Source organism: Pleurodeles waltl, chromosome 1_1 (assembly GCF_031143425.1).
Source record: "Pleurodeles waltl isolate 20211129_DDA chromosome 1_1, aPleWal1.hap1.20221129, whole genome shotgun sequence".
NCBI lineage: Eukaryota > Metazoa > Chordata > Amphibia > Caudata > Salamandridae > Pleurodeles > Pleurodeles waltl.
This window is the reverse complement of record NC_090436.1, coordinates 864,753,612-864,775,961: the sequence shown is the minus strand read 5'-3', so window position 1 is coordinate 864,775,961 and position 22,350 is coordinate 864,753,612. Positions and strand designations below refer to the sequence as shown.

Below are 22,350 nucleotides of genomic sequence, written 5' to 3'. Positions count from 1 at the left end.
TCATTTACATACTACAACTCATCCAAATTGCTGCAGCACTTCTTCTTCTCCGCTTTCACGCAAGAGAACGCATGCCTCAATTCCTGCAATTGCTCCACTAGCTACCTATAGCTAGAAGGGCAATGCTCAAGGCACTCTGCATTGTACACAGAGTGTCCCGAAGAAAAGAACTGCTATGCCTACAAGTTAAATTCAAGCAATACAAACCAAACAGAACATTGCATTCCAAGCTTGCACCCCTTATCATCTTACCGTAGGAGGCACTGCTTTCCCAGGACAACCAATCAAACTCTGGAACTCACTACCAGCCTACAATAGTAGCACCCATGAGCTTGTACACTTCTAAAGACATTTGAAAACATGACTATTTCCTAGATAACTGCACCACCTACACCCTCCCAACATAGCCCAGAAAACAGTTGCACCCTCAAGCACAATACTCTCAGCTTACATCCCACAAATTGGAAAGAACCCAACCAGCAAACTGCATTTGATATGCAGGCAGGCTAGGAACGGCTGTCCTATGGTTTGCCGTGGCATTATATAGTTACGTACTTACTTTTATAATGGGTATGGCCATAATACACAGCAGTGAGCAGCAAATTCTAACTTACACCCTTTAACTTCACATAAGACACATCTGCTACGAGAGTAGTCCCTCACTAGATCTGTACTGCCAAACAATAAGCATCACCAAAGTAACAGGCATAGAATAATGAAGACATCTGTCACATGTTGCTGGAAAATTTTGAGGACTGTAATATAGTCCACCACTACAGGTACTAAATATCCATACAATCAGACCTCTAATTTACGTCTCACAAATACACTCCTATATGGGATGATAATAAAAATGCCCATCACAACAGATCTCTCCACTTATCTCTTCCTCCAACCATACCAACTCAGAACCACAACTATAAACAAAATCTCAGATTGGACAACCCAGTGCAGTAACCAGCTAAGAACACTATGGGGGTCATTACAATCCTGGCGGTCAAAGACCGCCAGGGCTGTTTTGACAATTGCACCGCCAACAGGCTGGCGGTGCAATCTTGTGTATTTTGACCGCGGCGCGCACCGCCGGGGCCGGCGGTTTCCCGCCACATTTGCCCCGGCGGTGATAATCCACCTGGGCAGCGCTGCTTGCATCGCTGCCCAGGGGATTACGAGTCCCCGACCGCCAGCCTTTTCCTGGCGGTTTGAACCGCCAGGAAAAGGCTGGCAGTACGGGGAGTCGTGGGGCCCCTGCACTGCCCATGCCACTGGGCTATGCAGACAGTGAAAAGCACGACGGGTGCAACTGCACCCGTCGCACGGCCGCAACACCTGTGTTGCGGCCGAGATCCCAGCTGGGACGGCGGGCGGAAACTAGGTTTCCGCCCTCCGGCCCAGCGGGGATCTCAAAATTACCACAGCGGGAGTGCGGCCGCATTGGCGGCCGCCTGGCGGTCAGATCTTGGATGTGCAGTGCTTTTCAAAGCTGCCACCACACTGAAATCCATATAATGACGTGCTTCACACTTCATAATCCACCACACTGCTAATCGCTGCGTCCCATAACATGATAGCTGCACCTTGGTGGTCATCACACATGACATAAAAAGACTTCCCGCCTTGGGTCAAAACAAAGAGTACATCGCTCCTACAGCACACCCTACACTATGTAGCATGCTACCCATGTAGGCAAGGGCGTCAGCGCTCCACAAAGGGGTAGTAAGCACTATATAAAGGCTGCAATATAATACAATGAAAAAAACCTACTTTTTTCATTCGCGTAGAGCATTATCTCTAAGTCTTTTTGTGGGCCTGTAAAGCCTGAGTGCATAATGTTAGTACAGGCATTTACAGTATTGGAATTCTCATGTCTCTGCAATGCAAGGTTAAAATTATTATTTCTGTACTTAGACTGTGGTAGCTTTACAGTATAGTAAATGCCTACTTGTGAATAAAAGGAGTAAATTGTATTTATGACGTAGGAAGCACTTAAGATAAATACTGGATTCATAGAAAAGTTCCCTTTGGATGACAATGTGTCATACTAGAACATAAAACATCTCCTTAGGAATGCCGAAATTGCAGTGGCAGTCGGACCACCGCACTCCTAGCGGTCAGACTGCCAGATTACGATCCTGGGGGAGACTGCCGCCTCCGCTGCCAGGATCAGGGATTCCGGTGGGTTAGCGGTGGTCAAAGTCGTGGTCAGCTACGGGGGTGCCGAGTTCGGCATCACTGTGCTGATCACAAGTTTGCTTTCCGCTAGCCTTTCAATGGCGTGGTCCTCGTCATGAAAAGACTGATGGAAAGGCACTGTTGGGGGGCACAGCGGGCCCCTGCACTGTCCACGATACTTGTCCCCCCCGCTAGTACCCTTGGAATGCACACTGTCTGCTATGGCGAACAGTGCTCTTTCTGAGGGTGTTGTGTGCAATGGCATTGGTCTTGGCTGCCTGAGGGAGCCGAGGCCAATGCCGCCCACTGTTTCCACTGGGCTGACTGGCAGAGACATCATAATATGACAGTTTCCACCAGTCAACCCAGTGGAAACACCGTTATGTGACGGTGGTGAGACTTCCGGCTTGACAGCTGCCTCACCACTGCTATATTGGAGTTATGGCAGTTTAACCGTCCAACTCATAATCAGGCCCTTAGTAATTTCTACACCTCTGAACAGTTTTTGAGATTCATCAACACAGGTTTTACTCATAAAATTATTAAAAGCCAGATTTCATATGCAGCTTCTTTAAGAATGGCAGCCCAACGGTCTTAGAGGCAGAGATTTGAGATGAGCAGATCTTGACGAATAAGACATCACTTCAGTCACTATTTTGGTGGCATAAGAGAAAGAACATACACTAGGGCAGCAGAATATTAAAGTACAAATGCATAAAAAAGCAATTAACACTGACAATCTCAAATTTATGGAGCGAACATATGAATTCAGCCCCTTAACTTACACTACCTAGGTAGTTACCGCCCTTACAGTGAGAATCTGAGGGTGCCATGCAGATTTTAAATCTTAGGGAATACACATTACCTTTCCAGATGCTCAGAAATACCTGTTTGACCTCAGTGTTGGTGACCACACCATAAAAGCCCAATATAAGCAGAGTGGCTTAAGCAAGCTGCATGTTTTATATTACCTTGAAATAAAGCCTTCAAGCATGAAGGAAGCTATAAGCATCACTGTTCAAAAGAATTTCACCCAGAATGTGTATTTTTATATTTTCTTGCTTGGCATTCGTCTATTACTAAGGGGCCACTCTATTTCCTCCAAACAACACAGAACTCACTAGTGAAAGGCCATATCACATGATCTTAATTTGTCCTTGGTACGCTGCCGGCATTCAGAGTCAATTGTACCTTCTCAGCAAACATCAAATAGTCTGTCTTCAGGAATCATGGGCGCACCAGCATTTCCATTTTATGAATCTTAGAAATTTTGAGATTCTTGCTACAAAAATAAAACATTATGTTGGGAGGAGCGGCTGGCGGCACCCTAACTCAAATATGCAATAATCTCAGGGTCTCCTGCACGCAAGTTTGTCCCTCATTTGATTATTTTTTAACAGTCTTAAGAGAGGCTCCAGACAAAGAAAAACTTACAATCATGAACTTATATGTCCCACTGAGCAAGCTTGAGAACCCAAAACATACCCTAGCAGTTTTCCATAATATTGAAGCCATTACTGGGACCCACTGCAATGCTATTGTCATACTGACAGGGGATTTCAATGAATACTTGCTAGATTCAGGGCTGCTTGACACATCAAGCGAGGATTAACCTGATTCTGGTCTCAGCACACCACTCATAAAGTGCCTTAAGGCCAAACAGAAGAGCTCTAAAAATGTGAGAGACTTTTGCAAGCTACTAGGTCACCTAGGCTTCAGGGAAGTGAACGGTCTTATTAGTCATGATCAATCGGCAAAATTAACTTTTAAGACTACGGGCCTGATTTGAATTTTGGCTGTAACGGTTGCGCATCGGTTTTCTGACTAAAAACCCATCCGCTGCCATGATGATCCGCCTGCTATATTTAGATATTGGTAGTCCCATAGACTTTAACTCGCCCGAGTCCTGCAGACTCCGCCAAAGATTCCCATCTGCCACCACGGCGCCATAGGAAAGAGTGGCTGACGGCGGGACTCCAGCCACACTTACCGCCGAGCAGACCTAGATATGCCATACCACCAAGCAAAAAGTGACAGTCTGACCTCCACATCTGACTTGGTGGATTGTGGAGGTATGGGGGTGAAAACTTACCTTTTCTCCCGATTTAACTTTGTTTCTGGCTGGACAGGACTAGACAGGACCCTCTGTCGCTGCTGCAACGGGACCCCGGAGAAAACACAACTGCCCCCCTTCCCTCCGCCCACTGGATACAAAGGTAGGCAACCCGCATTGGCATTGTACGTTGTGGGATCACTGCACATGGGCACGAGACAACTGCAGACATATACATGTCACAATAATGTTTTTGAAGTATTGTGACATGCAAATGTCAGGGACACAGGTTGGTTAGACAACTATGAGGACACACTGGTACACAACACTTACCGAACACATTCACCGCCGTCAATATGGCGTCAGTATTCATTGCCAAATGAATGCTGGCACCACAGTGATGGTACATTCACACTTGTTAACTGTGTGCACATTGCAAGGGGACCTTGTACCTGTCATGTGCTTGAGTTGTATGTGTGAGTCATTACATGTATATGTGTGTGTACGATGCGATTGGCTGGGTGAGGTGAAGGGAGTTGTAGTGGGTGATGTGGTTGTGTCAGTATGTGTGCCACTTGCATATGGCATGGATGTTGTTGTGTATGTTGTGTTGTGTTGCTGTGTGGAGAACTCTGGTGCATGTTGTTGTGTGGCGGTCACTGTGCGTGTGTGTGTGGATTAGTGTGTTCATTGTTGTGTTTGCTGTGTGTGTGCAGTGTCACTAGTGTGAATATGTTGTGTGATGGATGTACATGTTTGTTTGTGGCATGTAGGTGTTGTGGTGTAATGGTGTGTATGTGGTGTGTTGTGTGTGCTGCAGGGGGACACATATGTCAAGAGTAGAATATGTGTGTGTGTGAGTTAACTCTATTCCATGGCCACTTGCATTGTTCGATGTCCATTGAGTCCAGAGATGTCCTCCCTTGGTCAGCAAACTGCCGACATTACACTGCCTGTTCAACTGTAACATTTAAATATGGCTGGCTGGAACCTGCCTGCCTGACTGCTAGGAAGAGCACTCCGTTGTGGCGGACTTTGGCTCAGCCACAATACATCTAAATATGGTGGGCAAAACACCGGTCTTCTCGGGCCTGCCGCCGACACGGCTTGGCGGGGACACCACCAAGATCAAAATCAGGCCCTAAGGCTGCCAAATCAATACTTGATTACATCTTTCTTATTATTCAAAATTCTCTCTGTGCAGTAACTTTGAAATAATTGCTAAGAAGCAGAGTGACCACAACCCACAGCGAATTCAGCTAGGTTTCCAGTTCACAAATATGGTTAGCTTCCACAACATTTTTAGATAAAATCAGCTCTACCACTAATAAAATATTGATTTGAAACAGCAACCTAGAGCAGAAATTATTGGGACTGGAACTACAACTGTTTATCATATCCAATTTACACAAAACTATTTCATCTGACTCAAGGGAGCACAACTGACTACGCAATTGGAGATGGATGGTCAAAGCAACTCTTTGCTACCTATCTTGCAAGCCTCCTTCATTGTCTCTCTCTGAAAGTCTATCCTTAAGAAGGTTTAAAACACACCGCCTTTTTAGTGACACAAGGGATAACTCAGGAAAAATCTAAGGAGAGCACTGAAGGTACTTTCCTCCACTGAACGAGACAAGTGCATCAAACAACTAAGCTACAAGTACTATTAAAAGGCATAAACCACACAACGTGATCAGTACTGGCTAAAGCATAGAGAATCTATAAGATCTCAGAATTCCAAAGCCTCTTGATCACGGATAATAACCAGCACAATGTCACACATAGTTCCTAGCAGTTTCTTCATTATGTACAACTCTTGCGAGTCACACGTCAGCGAGCTGTACAGTAGCAATATCACCACTTCATTCCAAGCTGACAAGTACGTTCCAACTAATGTTTTAGCATGACCCTGTTAGAGATAATAAGCATGATTAAATTAGCTGAGTCTTCTCGCGCTCTGAGCCCCTATGGCCTCCCACCTGCACTGAACAAACTAAATCCACAGCTATAGGCTACACTACTTCTTGGCCTATTCATTTAAATTTTACTGTCTGGCAAGAGACCTGATCATGGAAAGGGTCGCTAATACACCCTATTCACAAAAAGGGTTTGTTAAGTGACCGAAAAAACTTTCAATCCATTGCTCTGCTCAATTGTTGGAAATTGTTTGCAAAACTACTTTTGGCCAAACCTGAAGACTGGCCAATCCCAAACAAGCTCCTGCCAGTTAATCAGACTGGCTTTCATATTGGATGCTCTACTGCAGACAACATCTTAGCTTTAACTTTATATGTCGAAGAAGGAATTAAGGCAAATAAATTGCTATGTGTCTGCTTTATTGATTATAGCTCGGCCTTTGATAAAGTGAACAGCAACTTACTCTGTAACAAACTTGCTGACAGTGGTATAGACCGGTCTTTACTTACCTGATTGCGGCCCTGCAGAACATTACTTGAACGACTGTTATCCTGTCTAGCTGGAAAGACATTTCCCTAAAAGTGTGCATCATTAATCCTATAAAACAAGGTTGCATACTGTATCTACTACACCTTTTCACTCTGCACAGCACATTTATCAAACTACTTAAGTCTTTCAGAAGGCTTATCATCAAAACTGGGAGTCTTGTCTATCACTTACCTTGCCTATGCCGAAGATCTGGAGGTGGTTGCCTTAACCCTTTCAGGTCTCCTCACTCAACTAACAAATTTGAACTTATTCAGTCTTGCCAATGGCCTCACCATAAATGCCTTTAAAGCAAAATTTCTGGCCTTTAGGCCAAGAGGAAACATTTAGGATGGTGTATAGGTAATCATCCAATTAAACTAGTTTCCACCTATCTATATATTGGTGCTATTGTTAACTCCAAAATAACCTGGTTTGCTCACCTCTTCCAAGTGAAAAAACAAAGCTCTCGTAGTCACAAAGGGGGAAAAATGCTTTGCTGCCATCTATGGTAGGCATGCAATCAGACCCTCGCTTCTGGCCTTGACCGTAAAAAAAGGCATGTTAAAAAATTGATTTTTAGGGCGCTTTCCAACAATGACCCAAATCACACACACACTTGATGCTCTTTCATATTGGAAAAGTCTTGACAGAATACAACCAGCCCCTCTCAGTGTTCTATCCATTCTCCAAGGAGGTTCTAGGGACAATTTATAATAAGCCACTTTATCTTTGCTAGGGTGAGAAAAAGAGCTTGAACATTTGTCAGACAGAAGCACAGCCATTTAGTTTTTGACAGCTTTCAAAATGCAAAACAACCTTATCCTGATTTGGATTTAGAGGCCTGTCATGTCAAAATTAAATATCTGCAATCCCGCCTTCTGGGCATCCCTATTTCTGAACTAGAGGGCACTTTGAACATCAAGCTGCGACCTAACGTCGGCTGCCAGTTATGGTTACCATGGATCTGGAACTTTGGAGCATATACCATATATCTGTCCTAATTAACTGAATCTGAGAAGGGAATATCTCCATCAAACCTTTATTGACAACAGAGTATGATAGGTGAAGAAAGCAACGGAGAGATGCTTCTCGCTGCAGACGAACTGCTTCATCTGTAAACGGGTGACATTTCTTGATTCTTCATATGAGAAGCTCGCCTCTACTGATGCATGCCACACTTAAATTGAGAAGTTACCTGAATGAATTGGACACCTAATGTATTGTCAGGGGTTTTACATGTCAGGCGTCCTTCGATTGAACTCCCTTGTTCTACCCATGGAATGCCTCCCATAATGAAATGTAATGCAGTGCAGTGCAAGCCGCGTCATTACGTTACATTTATTTTTTACAAAGCCACAGTCTTGCAAGACGGGGCCCCATCACCTCTTGCATGGCTTTGTAAATATCTACTAGTATTTTGCGTCATTGGTGCACCACAGAAGTGGTGCATCCACGTCGCAAAATGTTAGTAAAAATGGCCTGAGAGGCCTGTTCACAGAGGTAAGTTTAAAAATGTAAAATTACTCACCTGTACATCTGCTTCTGCACCTATGTGTAAATTTACTCTTTCATGCTGTTCACCATCTGAAGTGTCAATTTAAACATAAATGTAGAATTGCCTGTCTCCATCACCTCAGTTCAGGGGGTCAAGGCCTCCAAGATTGTTTTTACAAGTGTAAAGTTAATACTAGTAACTTTTCACATTTAAGTGAAGATCTCCATCCTTGTGACGGAGCTCTTCTTATGGAAAAATATAGGGGAATATTCATATGTATGTATGTATTATTATTATTGTTGTTATACATATATTAATATAAAATATAAATGTATAACAATTTAAAATGTTTATTTTTAACATAGAAGAAATAAACAAATGTTACAGTATATTAACTCAGTTAATTAAATGTGTTAAATGGTTAATTTATTTAAATGTATTAATTTAATCTTTCTTAAATAGTCATTAAAAAAATCCCACCAATCGTACCCTTTTTGTGTATTTAATATGTATTACAATGTTTCAAAAGATGTGTTAAATTAATTTGTTTCAATTGTTTATCAAAAGTTAAAAATGTAATTGTATTTTTAAATTAAGTTTATCATTACATATCATCATAAAATGAGTGATCTGATAGAGACTTCTAGCTGCAGAATCCTTACCTTTGAATTCCCTGGCGTCAGCTTCGAATCTGGAATTTTTTGCAGAGCAATACCCTGCACGTACCGTCGGGTGGCGTCATTCGGATCTGTGTGTATCGTTCGGCTCCGCGTGGCGTCGTCAGCGTCGTTGGAGCCACCTGTGATGTCACGGTCATCTATAAGGACACCACCCTGGTGCGCGGACGTCAGTTCTTTTTCTTCCGCACCAGTTAAGAGCAGGTCTGGGATCGAGCTACCCTCTCCCTTTTTTGGCAGGACTTTTTTATCTAAGCTTTTTTCATGCGTGCGAGATGTCCTCGAGGAAGACGGGGTTCAAATTGTGTAGTGCATGCCATTGCGCCATGTCGGTGACAGACACCCACTATGTATGTCTCTGGTGCCTCGACAGAGACTGCGACTCGAAGTCGTGTTCTGACTGCCGGGTCATGTCCCCGAAAGCTTTGAGAGGGCGGTCTCTGAAGCTCATGGCGGCCCGGTAGTCGAAGTCTGTTGGCGGGGCTCCTAGGAGGTTAAGGTCCCGCTCAAGGAGGAGGTCACGGGACTGCTCCAGGAGCCCCAAGAGCTCTTCTTCTCACTCAAGGTCCTCGGAAAACTCGGGGAAGAGACACAAGAAGAAAAAGAAGTCCAATAACACTTTGACTTTGCCACGCCTGTCAGCCAACAAGGCAACTCGTAAAAGTCGACGTTCCAGGCACGGTTCTGCGGAACCAATGCCAGGGCCGACTTCGCGTCTACCCCCGATCCGGGAGCCGGAGCGATCCCCGCTCAATTTAAAGAATTCTATGAAGCCATGCGCCTTGTATTTGAGCTGGCTGCCCCCTGCTGGTGAGCCTTCGGGCCCTGCAGGGTCGGCAAGGGCCCATCAGGTTCGATGCTGGCGGCTTCGGGCTCAGCACCGTTGGGGACCGTGGGATCTGATATCAGATCCAAATCGATGCCGGTTCCACACAGTCGGCCTCCTCCACCATTGGTCCCAATGTTGACACTCCCCCCAGAGACGGCGCCCGCCGGTGGTGCGAGCCCCATCCTCATTCCAGATGATCCGGAGCTGGAACAACGTCGCACAATGCCGATTTCGACTTTGAAGGCACCAACATGGCCCAGATCAGTGCCTGAGGCTTATTTCAAACAGCCAGCCACAGGTGAGGAATGGGAGGGGTCTGAGGACCCTTTAGAATATGGATCGGAGCAGGACTAGCATGAGGATCTAGGGGAAGCCAGTGGACTGGATACTTCTCCAGATACTGGCATGCTCTCACCTCCTTCTGTGGCTACGGAGGAGAGAGCATCAAATACCATGGTGGTGCTTAGAGCACCCGAGGTATTGGACCTATAGTTGCCTACGGTGCGGGTCAGGACTAACATCCTGACAGAGGTGCTTCAGCCGAGGCTTTCCACATCGGAAGCGATGATACCCTTCAACGAAGCACTCACTGATGTCCTGCTGAGGACGTGGACCAAACCCTGCACAGGGGCTGCTGTAAATAGGACAATCGGCCGCTGCCATCGACCAGCTCCTACTGACCCTAGTTTCCTCACCCAACATCCCCACCCTGGAGAGCCTGGTGGTCCGGGCCTCCACTTCCCATGGTGCCTTCCCTTCCACTCCCCCAGGTAGGGAATCCAAGAGACTGGAGCAGCTTGGTAATAAGATGTTTTCTTCCTCCAGCCTGGAGTTGAGGTCCGTAAACACCTCATGCCTTGTGGGACGTTTTTCCCATACTTTATTGAATACGGTGGCACATGTGCTTCCCCAGGTCCCGGATGGCGTGCAGGACACTCTCACTCAAGCCATCAAAGATGGGAGATATGCCGCCAAGTTTACGATTCAGTGTGGTTTGAACCCGACCGACTCGCTGGGCATGGCGATTTTATCAACAGTGGCCCTTCGACGCCACGGTCAGTTTCGGGGGATGTCCAGGCAAACCTCATGGAGATGCCCTTCAATGGCTCAGACCTTTTTGGAGAAAAGGCAGATGTAGTGCCTGAGCGGGTCAAGGACTCTCTGACTACGGCCAGATCCTTGGGCCTCTCTACACCAGCTCATCAGCAATCTGCCTTTCGCCCCTTTCAAAGCATCGGAAGGAGTGGGGTACCACGCCACCATCAAAACTGTCACCGTCCTCCATCATCTCAGCATCCAATGCGAGGATGAGGTTGTGGTAATTTTAGACCCAGAGGGTCTATCCAGAGGTCAGCAACCACCCAGCCCCCCTCCTCTGCAGCGCCCAAGTCCTCCTAGTGTGATTCTGCAAGACCACACGCTTCCAGTTGGAGGGAGGATTCAATTTCATCTCCCTCACTGACAGTCCATAACATCGGACAAATGGGTCTTGCAGATCATACAGAAGGGCTATTCCCTCCCCGTCCAGTTTTTCCCTCCCTCTATGCCTCCATTAAAAGAACGGCTGATGGAGGGTCACTTAATTTTGCTCTGCGACAAAGTTATGGCTTTCCTGGCCAAGGGGGCTATAGAAAAGGTCCCGATGTCAGAAGTAGGCAGTGGTTGTTATTCCCACTACTTCCCAAAAAAAGGCTTCACCCCATTCTGGATTTGCAAGACGTCAATATCATCCTCAAAAAGGAGAAATTCATGATGCTCACTCTTGGTCAGATCTTGTCTGCCCTAGACCAAGGAGACTGGATGGTAGCGTTGGACTTGAAGGATGCATATTTTTACATCCCTATCCTTCCTGCCCACAGGTGCTACTTTCCTTTCAAGGTGGGCCACAAGCACTTTCAGTTTACTGTGCTCAGCTTCGGTCTCACCAGTGCCCCTTGGGTGTTCACCAAGGTGATGGCGGTGGTAGCAACTTATCTATGCAGGTTGGGGTTTCAGTCGACTGGCTGTTGTAGGCCTCTACACCCCAGGCTCTCGTCAACCACCTTCAGATGACGGCAGACCTCCTGCATTTTCTGGGGTTCACTATAAACATGCCGAAGTCACACCTGACTCCCTCTTAGAAGCTCCCTTCCATCGGAGCCGTTCTGGACACAGTGCTGTTTCGGGCTTATCCTCCAGAGCAGCAAGTCAAGGATATTCAGGTTATGATACCGATGTTTCGGCCTCTATCCTGGATTTCGGTGAGACAGACTCTGAGGATGTTGGGACTTATGGCCTCCTGCATCCTGTAAAGCATGCCAGATGGCATATGATGGCTCTGCAGTGAGACTTGAAGTTCCAATGGGCACAACATCAGGGGAATCTTAGACACAGTTCAGATCTCGGAGTGAACTGCAATAGACCTGCAGTGGTGGTTAGTGAACTGCGATTGGGTCAGATGCAGACTCCTCTCCCTTCCCCAGCCAGCTCTCACAGTAGTGACTGATGTGTCATTTACGGGATGAGGTGACCATCTGGGAGAGGTGGAGATCAGAGGTCTCTGGTTTCCGGTGGAATGCAGACTCCATATCAACTTACTGGAGCTCCGGGCGATCCGACTGGCACTGAAAGCATTTCTTCCGGTTGTAAAAGGGAAGGTAGTGCAGGTGTTCACAGACAACACCAACGCAATGTGGTACCGCAACAAGCAGGACAGTGTGAGTTCATGGACCCTTTATCAAGAGGCTCTGCGTCTCTGGACATGGCTGGAACAGTAGGGCATAACCCTGGTGGTTCAACACCTGGCAGGTTCTCTGAATGCGAGGGTGGACGGCAGTGCCTAGCGGATCACAAATGGTATCTCCAACCTGAGGTGGCACAAGGACTCTTTTAGCAGTGGGGAGAGCCTTGGATAGATCTGTTCGCCTCTGCAGAGAACGCGCAATGTCAGCGGTATTGCGTGTTGGCGTTTCCAAGGCGGCAATCGCACTGCAACGGTTTTCATTGCGAGTGGAATTCAGACCGCCTGTATGCTTTTCTGCCTATACCACTCCTGCCCAGAGTTCTCAAGAAGATCAAAAACGACCGGGCACAAGTAATCTTAGGGACTCCGGATTGGGCTTGGAGAGTCTGGTATTCTGAGCTTCTGATATTGAGCATAGATCCTCCGATCAGGCTGCCCCTTCGGGAGGATCTTCTGTCGCAGCAGCAGGGAAACCTGTCAACTCTGCGCCTTCATGCGTGGAGATTGAGCAGCAGCAGTTGATGGCTTTTGACCTTCCTCTTGAAGTCTGTAAAGTTATTTTGGCAGCCAGGCATCCCTCCACTAAAATGGTATACACCTGCTGTTGGAAACGCTTTGTATATTATTGTACAGAAAGGTCTATTGATCCTCTTTCTGCTTCTCGTTCTGATATCCTTCTCTTTATACTATCTCTTGCCCAGCAGGGTTCTGCCTTGGGTACTCTCAAGAGCTATCTTTCTGCCTTATCGGCATTCCTCCGGCTGCCCGATCAGCCTTCACTTTTCAAATCTCCCATTGTACATAGATTCCCCAAAGGGCTTGTACATATATTTCCCCCTATGCCCTTTGTTATGCCCCAATGGGACTTAAATCTGGTCCTCACATTTCTTATGTGTGCACCCTTCAAGCCCTTACATAACTGTCCCCTCGGACTGCTCTCCATCAAGACAGCCTTCTTAGTGGCAATAACATCTGCCAGGAGTGTGAGTGAGATGCAGACTCTTTCATCCAGGCGTCTGTATCTCACCATATTTTCAGACAAGGTGGTTCTCAGAACTTGTGCCTCTTTCCTCCCCAAGTTGGTGACCCCATTTCATCTGGGTCAGAATATCACCCTCCCACCTTCTTTGCTCCACCGCATCCCTCTAAAGAAGAGGAGCGACTCCACCGGCTGGACCTAAAAAGAGCATTGTTGTTCTACCTGGACCGCACAAAAGAGTTCCGGGTGGATGACCAACTGTTTGTGGGGTACTTGGGAGCAAAGAAGGGTCGGGCAGTGCAGAAGCGAACCATTTTGCGCGTTCTCTGCATTAAGATCTGCTACGCACTGGCCAAGAAGCAGCCTCCTGGGGGCTTGAGAGCTCATTTTACCAGGGGCAAAGCTGCTACCACTGCGCTAGCTCAGGGCATACCAGTCCTGTATATCTGTCAGGCAGCAACTTGGGCATCCTTGCACACGTTTACAAAACACTACTGCCCGGACAATCAGGTCCGGAGGGACGGACACTTTGCCCTTTCGGTCCTACAGGACTTTTTAGTGTAAAGGAAATTTATCCACAGCCCACCGCCAGGAGGTTATGGCTTGGGTATATATTCAAAGGTAAGGATTCTGCAGCTAGAAGTCTATCAGGTGAACAAGTTACTTACCTTCAGCAACGCATTATCTGGTAGAGACTCTATCTAGCTGCAGATTCCTTACACCTACCCATGCCTCCCCGCTCTGCGAATATGTCTAGTAGGGTTAGGGTTTATCCCTTTTAGGGCCCTAGTTTTGCACAGACAAACTGTTGGTTCTATCTATGACTCTGCGCTTCTGGCATGGAAGTTTGTGTGTGAAAGAACTGACGTACGCACGCTGGGGTGGTGCAGAGTATTGCTAAGCAAAGAATTCCAGATTCTAAGCTGATGCCAGGGAATTCAAAAGTAAGGAATCTGCAGCTAGATAGAATCTCTACCAGGTAATGTGTTACCGAAGGTAAGTAACATGTTCTTTAATAACTGTATATTCATTTTTAACATTAGACAAAATGCATGTACATATTTCAAAAGTTTAATGAATTCTATTTATTATTATTAGCATTATTTCCTATAGCATGTTGCTTTTATTATTTTAATGGGAGTGTGTTGCAGTAATTGTGAGGGGTCATGTGTGATCCCTGAATTACTCCAAAACTGGGCTGGAGATAATTTATTACTACTTTGATACTTTTAGGGCTGTATTAACTCTGGAAGTTTGGTTTGTGAATAACAATGTGCCTACTCTTTTGTGAGTGGGTGTTTGTAGTGGCCAGTCCCTCTCTAAATTCCTCCGTACTTTTCCTTAAACCCCTCCCATTGTGTAGTAGATATTCTGCATCTCCCTGCCACTCCCCCTGGTCCCTCCCACATTTATTAATACGTTGTAAACATACATGTGTGCAGATCTTCCCAAAGAACGAATGGATAGGCATAAGTGAAGAATTCTACGTGTAGATCTGTCAAATGCATTTTCTATTAAGTAGTATCAATCAATCAATCAGGGATTTGTAAACGCGGCTACTCCCCCACGAGGGTCTCAAGGCGCTAGGGGAGGTGGGTGGGTGCTACTAGTACCATTGTACTACTTACATGCCTACTGAAAATGCAGTTTGTGAATTGGAAACTAATTGCTAGAAAAGACCGCAACGTTGAAAATATTCACTAATGTGGGGATTATGACCTCCACGTGCACAGTTGTTGTTAAACTTGTGTTTATAAAATATGTGTTGCTTTATTCAAAAGAATATATAGTCAGCAAAACTCATGTTAGGGAAATTACAATCTAATTACAAACACTGTTTATTTACTAAAAAGATTATGATCTCAAAAACCTCAAAGCATAACATAGCATTCAAGGGACTCTGTCACGTAAACAGTTTTGTGTTAGCGGTGTTTAGTATGCATCGGTTTTCATTGTGTTATGTAATACAAGTTTAGCACTGGTACTTATATTTTTAAGTTGTAACAGATTTAAAGAATATTCTAATTTGTCAGTGGTAAATTACTTATTGCTTGATGTGAGCACTGTGTTGCATTATTATTGTTACACAACAAATTAAAATAATGTCAAATTGTTTTACTAATGACCAATTCAAACACAGTCGGAACAAACTTCTTTAGGTGATGCAACCCAAATCAAGAATGTACAGTTTTTGATCAGTGACAATGCAGTGTTTTCTTTTTGTTGTTGTGTTTTTAGATCTCTGTAATTGTTGTACTCTTTCCAACTAAGAATTTTTTACTTTTCTAGACCAAGATAAAGATGGTATTACAGAAAGTATTAATGCATATGAAACCAAAGTCCAGCAGCTTGAAAAAGATTTGTTTTTCTATAAGAAAACCAGCCGTGAACTAAAGAAAAAATTAAGAGAACTGATTGGTGAATCCCTTCATCCTCAGCCTCCAAATTCTAAAAGTATGTATTAGATTGCTATTAATATATATCTAAGAATTCGTTTTTGTATTGGATTTTTTAGGGTGACCTCAGTTGTTAAACTGTTGTTGGAACTATGTGTTTAAAAATGCAATATATCCAAGCAGGGTACCTCGAGCATTTAGTTATTTATGACCTAATTACAAGGGCTGATTTAGAGTTTAGTGGACAGGTACACCATTGTAAATGGGATGGGTTAACCGGTCCGCCTAACACTCAATTCAACCGCCTGATTTAGGAACAAATTGACTGTAGGCTTTCTGTTGACAGAGCCCCCATTAGGTTTGTCTACGGGAAGCTTCCTCTGATGAGTCAGTGGAGTAGGTGCCGGTGGTGGAAGGGCATTTCTCCACCTGCCATATTTAGGTTGAACGTTGTAGTGTCCTTTTTTTCTGATTGTCACCTACAAGAAATTCCTAGCGTTGAGGGACATTCCAAAAAACATAAGGATCCCAAATAGTTTTTTTTTTTTTAAAAACAAACTCCCATTTTGGAAGTTGGTTTTAAAAAAACCCAAAAAAATTAAAGTTTGGCAGATGGTCATCACACCCGATGCTGAACATCCACCAAATGTTTTGTATCTTAAAGGGAACCACTATAACAGCGGCTCCATTCAATGTACAAAGACGACTGCTGGCCTGGTGGTCATCTCTAAATTTGGAGAACAGTAGTCCATCAAGGTGGAAGATCTAAATGTCCTTTGCCACCCTAATGGATAGGTTGGGAACTAGTGGTTTAGGGCACTTTTTAGAAAGACTGCTGCAGAGCATTCGAAGTTAAGAATAAAGGGAGTTTCTAGAACAACTTTTTCTTCGCTTCAAAGATTACTAGTTCTTTCTGAGAGCTTGATTTATTTAGTAATTTCACATATTTACATAGTGCATATCACCAAAGCAACTCAAAGTTTTACATAAAACTGGAATTAGTGAAAAGGAGGAGGAAGCTAAAGAGGAATGGTGTTATACCACAAGCCATAGGTATGTTCTGAGAGGGGTATACCCAGAAGCAACAGATGAGCAACTCTTGGGAACAGGTTCTACTGGTTTTTGCTCTGAATCTCTCGGTAAATGCAATCAATGGTTAGGGTATTGAATAACAAGGCTGCATAGTCTTGATTCACCTCATGTCTTTTTAATCAACCACAAGACACTTTGTGCCTGACTTTCTCAGTCTAGGAGGTTCATTTTCATCCTTGCTTTCTCTCTTTGTGATTATTTTCCAATCTTTTTTCTTCACCCTTCCTCCCCTTTAGTATTTTTCTCTCTCCTGCTTTGTATCAAAGTCTATTGAGGAAAAGTAAGTGCCAGTTCTCAAAAATGGGTGCTGGTGGGCCACCCCTGCAACCACTGGCTCAAATTAAGCACTGTGTGGAAGCAACAAGTTAGATAAAAGTGACAAAAGGAGGGCATAAAGGAAAGGAATATGTGGATAATATGGCAGGGTTTCAAGCAGTAGGCTCTTTTGAGGCCCATGCAAACCAAAACATGGCAGTTGGCACTAAAGTCAGAGACTGGGAAGGAGAAGTGGGTTGAGCTAGTGAGGCGTCAAAGCCAGACTGATTTCAGTAAGTGAGCACAGTCCTAAAGGAGGAAATACAAGTAGGGGAATTTGAAAATACAGGTGCAGTGTTGTGCTCTAGGCCCTAAAACCCGGCATTCGGTAGCATATTGTACATCCTCACACTTAAATCTATGCATGGATTTGTGTACTTCAGGAACACTCTGGAACTATGGCAGCTGGGGATGCTGCTCGCTTAGAAAAAAGAAAGACCAGGGAAAATGGGCTGGTTCGGGGCAGTAAGAGGCTACAGTAATGCCTCATAGTGGGGCATGTTTCAATTGGCCAGCACGACCCAGAAGGAGGTGATACCTTGGGGAGCTCAATGATTGATGGGCACTGTTATAATAGGGACATCCTTAATGTTGTAAACGAAGGCCACAACAATAAGTCAATGATGAGACACTATTTTTCCCAGCTATCACCAATATGTTGTCAAAAAAGGACAGAAGAAGTGAAGCAACAAACAATTATATGCCAGGGGTAAACAGAATATTGTTAAGAATAGGCCATTAGTATTCGAGGGGATAGCCACAATGCTGACTTCTAATTGCAGATTCCTCATCTTTTGAACATTCCCTAGGTGTCAGACTGGATCCAGAATCTTTGAGCAGTACCTCTGCGTGCTGGTAGGCGGTGCTATGTTGTTCCACACTGATGACGTTCCATTCCAGAAATGATGTGTGTGGCCCATATATATGCCACTCCCGTGGACTGACATCATTTCCTTTCTTTCCATGACATCTCTTGTCTCTTTGAGACGGTTTTCCTCAAAAAGTTTACGGTGTGCAAGGAAAATGCCACTTCCCAAAACAATAGTTTTTAAACCCCGAAATGACTGTTGCAAACAAATGTATGTGATAGATCCTCATCAGGTTTGCCTGCGTTGCCTGGGGTCAAGACAGACTCTAAGGCCTGTAGTGACTGTGTTGATGAACCCAAAGGCCATATGTGACCACAAGGCGAAGCTCTACATCGGTAAGCACCAGAAGTCTCAGTGACAGGCCTGATCCAAGTTGAAGGGTCGGTTCCATTCTGAATCCAGAAATCACAGGAGTCATTCCCAAAGTCAGTCTCATAGCATTCCAAGCCTTTAGGTAAGTTAAAGAAGAAACATAAAAAATCCAAGTGGGACTCAGGTCCCCTCCCTCCACTCAAATTCTCCTGAGAAAGGGTGCAGGGCATTGCTATGCCTCTCATTCTCACTCATGTTTTTGGTCGACCTCAAAGCCCACCCTGCAAGTTGTCCCAGCACAACTCGAATTTCCGGGGCTGTCTACAACTTTGAGACATATTTAAAAGTTCCACAGATCCATTCCCGACTCTTCGAAACCCTACTGACTCTCTATGTGCCACATGGATCCTCCGAATCAACCAATAGGCCTCTGCTGGCTCTTGCATCCACTTCGCCTTCAGGGCTATGCTGGTTTCTGCTGCCTCAATGGCAATGCTGACTCCGGAAGACGAGGTGCCCATTGTGCACTCAGATGCCGAGTAAGGTCGATCGTGACCTTCTCCAGAGCTGCACTTGACGAACATTCAAGTGCTGCCTCCCCCACTTGACTTTCCTCCTCAACAAGCAAGGACACATGCACTGCATTCCTTACTTGACATTGATTTAGACAATGATCACAATGTGGGTGATAAAATAGGGCAACCATACCACAAAGAAAATTGACATGATGAGCTTCAAGAAGCCAGTGGCCTTGACACTTCCCCTGAATCTGGCCTCTCAATGCATGCTCACCCTGCCTAAGCCAACCCTGCATTTTTGTCTCAGCAACCCTCCCCTTAAAGCTTGGTGGTGCAGGCGTGCATGAGTTCCAGGAATCCAAATACCTTTCCGACTGTTCCCCCTGATAGGAGGTTGGGCAAATTTTGGGAAGAAGGTATTTTCTTCTACCATTGTAGCCTTCAGATCTGTGAATGCCAGCTAGCTCCTGGTGCCCTACTTCTACGCTCTTTGGCATTAAGTGCCTCTGGTCCTTTCAGGAATCTGAGATGACCTCTGGCCTGTCCTAACTCAAGCCACACTGGATGGTTGTGATGTGGCCGACTTCACAGATTTTTGTGGCTTGGACACCTCTGACTCCATTGAGTGTGCGATTGGCACCAACATTGCCATTTGTTGCCTTGCTTGCCTGCAGTCCAGTGGCTTTTCAGACAGTGTCCAGTTGTCCCTCATGGACATGCCCTTTGACAGGACTCGCCTGTTTGGGTACAAGGTAGATTCGGCCCTCGAGCAGTTCGAGGAGAGCAGGGCCACGGCACACAGGCTAGGCCTTTCTACTATGCCCTGTCAGCTGCGTCAGCCCCATTCTTCCTTTCGTGGCTTCAGCAGAGGTACTCCTTACTGTCAGCCAATTGTGCCCTAGCTAGGTGCCCAATAGTTTTGCAGACATGACTGTGGCACCTATCACTCCCGCAGTCAGTATCAACGAGCCACTCCTACTCCGTAGCTCCACTTTTCAAACCCCTTCAGTCACTTAGTGGAGCACAGCCACCAGGTTGAAGGCAGGATCCGATGATTCTTACTGGGTTGGCAGACCATCACATTGGACAGGTGGGTCCTTCAGATAGTGCAGATGGGGTACATTTTGTCCTTCATTGCAACTCTGTTGCACTTTCCACCCTCCCCAAAGCGACTGACAGAGGACCATCGGTCCGTTTTACAGCAGGAAATGCAAATCCTTTGGCCCAAAGGGGCTATCACCAGAAGTAGGTTGTGGTTGTTATTGCAGCAACTTTCTAGTGCCAAAGAAGAACAGAGGCCTTCAACCTATTTTAGACATGGGCCTTCTCAACACCTTCCTCCAGAAGGAAAAATTCAATATGCTCACACTGGTCCAGGTCTTGTCTGCCCTTAACCCTAGAGACTGGATGGTGGAGTTGGATCTGTGGTACCCCTGTTCCTATATACCCATCCTGCGTGTCCATTGGTACTACCTGTGGTTCTTGGTGGGACAGGAGTATTTTCAGTTTGTTGTGCTCCACTTTGCTCTTACCAGTGCCCCTCAGGTGTTCACAACAGGGATGGCGGTGTTAGCAGCCCACCTTCGCCGGGTTGGGGGTACCAGTCTTTCTCCACCTTGATGACTGGCTGCTGAAGGTGAGCTTGTTCTAGGCAATTTTCAAATACCTCCAGTCTTCGGCAAGCCTTCTGTCATCTTTAGAGATCACTATCAACAAAGTCACACCTTACTCCTTCTCAGATGCTCACCTTCATCTGAGCCATTCTGGACATGCTTTGGCTTCATGATTTTTCCACGGAAAGGACAGTGCAGGAAATTCCGGCTATGATCTTGATCTTTCAGCCTTTGTCCTGGGTTTTAGCCAGGATGGCTATGAGGCTATTTGGACTAATGGCCTCTTGCTGGTCAAGCACACCAGGTGGAATATACGGGCTCTGTAATGGAATCTGAATTCACAGTTGGCCCAACATTATGGGGAACTCTCCCACCACATTCAGATCTCAGAGGAGTCTGTGAAAGATCTGCTGTGGTGGTTACAGGAATGTAATTTGGTCAGTGGCAAAACGCTGTCCTTACCCTACCCGGAGGTGACAGATGCATGCATCCCTTCTGGATTGGGGCATCCATTTGGAAGAGATAGAAATCCAAGGCCCCTAGTCTCAGGCAAAGGACCACTTCCATATTGACCTCCTGGATCTGTGGGCTGTTCGCTTGGCATTGAACACCTTGCATCTATGAAAGGGGGAGCTGGTGCAGGTACTTAAGGACAGCACCACCACCATGTGGTACTGCAACAAGCAGGGTGGAGTGCGGTCCTGCGTCCTGTGCCAGGAAGCAATATGCCTTTGGAAATGGCCGGACCACTATGGGATCTTCCTTGTAGTGAACCAGTAGGCAGGATCTTTGAATGCCAGGGCGGATTAACTCAGTCGTTGACATGTAGTGGATCCTGAGTGACAGTTACAGGTGCAGGTGGCGCAAGATCTCTTCTGCCAATGGGGAGAACCTTGGCTTGATCTGTTTGCCGCCACTGAGAATGTACAGTGTCAGCACTTCTGCACATTGGTGTTTTCCAAGGCGCCTCTCTCTTTTAGTGTACTTTGGGACTCTTGTATGCCTTCTTGTTGACACCTCTTCTGCCCTGAGTTCTGAAGAAGATGAAGACCAACCGGGCCCCAGTCATCCTCGTGGCCCCATGCTGCCCCTCCAGAAAGAACTGCTGTTGCAGTAACAGGACATGGTTCTGCACCCAGGCCTTCGCAATCTCCACCTTCATGCATAGAGTTTAAGCTGCGCCAGCTGAACACCTTTAACCTTCTTCCAGAGGTGGTTGATGGGATCTTAGCAGCCAGGCATCCCTCAACAAAAACTATATATGCATGTCAGACAAATTTATGGTTTGGTGCAGCACATGCCAGATTCAACCCCTCCAGGCCAAGTTATCTGACGCTCTGTTGTTTTTGTTAGCTTTCTCCCAGCAAGGATTTGCTATGGGCACAGTTAAAGTGTAAATTTAGGCTCTTTTGGCCTTTTTATGGTGTCCGGACTAGCCCTCATTGTTTAAGTCACTGTTTGTGATCTTTTCTGAAAGACTAACAACACTTATTCCCCCTCTCCCTTCGTCATGCCACAGTGTCACCTTAACTTGAGGATAGAAGATGCAATAGAAACTTCTCTTGGGCATTGCTTTTTCTCATTGACCAAACGTCTGCAGTAACATGAGGGACACTGACTGCATATGAGCACCAGTTCTCCTGAGTACAATCTGTTTTTTGCAGCCCATAGTAGTTTCAAATATTCACAGCTTCCAAGCGGTTTCCATCAGTGTTAGCTCAGCCAGTCAACAATAAAAAGTAGCAAGTGGGCTTGGGGATGCTTAAAATGCTGCGTATGGTTTCTCACATAATGTACCACTGCAAACCATGAAGGTTTATTTCATGACTCATCAGCCACATATCTTTAGGAGGAGCTAACAAC

General features: G+C 45.7%; 1 protein-coding gene across 1 annotated transcript in view; it reads left to right on the top strand.

Annotated features, from left to right (window-relative positions):
- Positions 1-22,350, top strand: part of KIF27 (kinesin family member 27) — a 455,459-nt gene that overhangs the window by 414,072 nt on the left and 19,037 nt on the right. Inside the window, exon 17 of the mRNA XM_069229770.1 lies at positions 15,662-15,826. Coding sequence (XP_069085871.1) covers positions 15,662-15,826 — 165 coding nt within the window. The remainder of the gene's footprint in view (positions 1-15,661; positions 15,827-22,350) is intronic.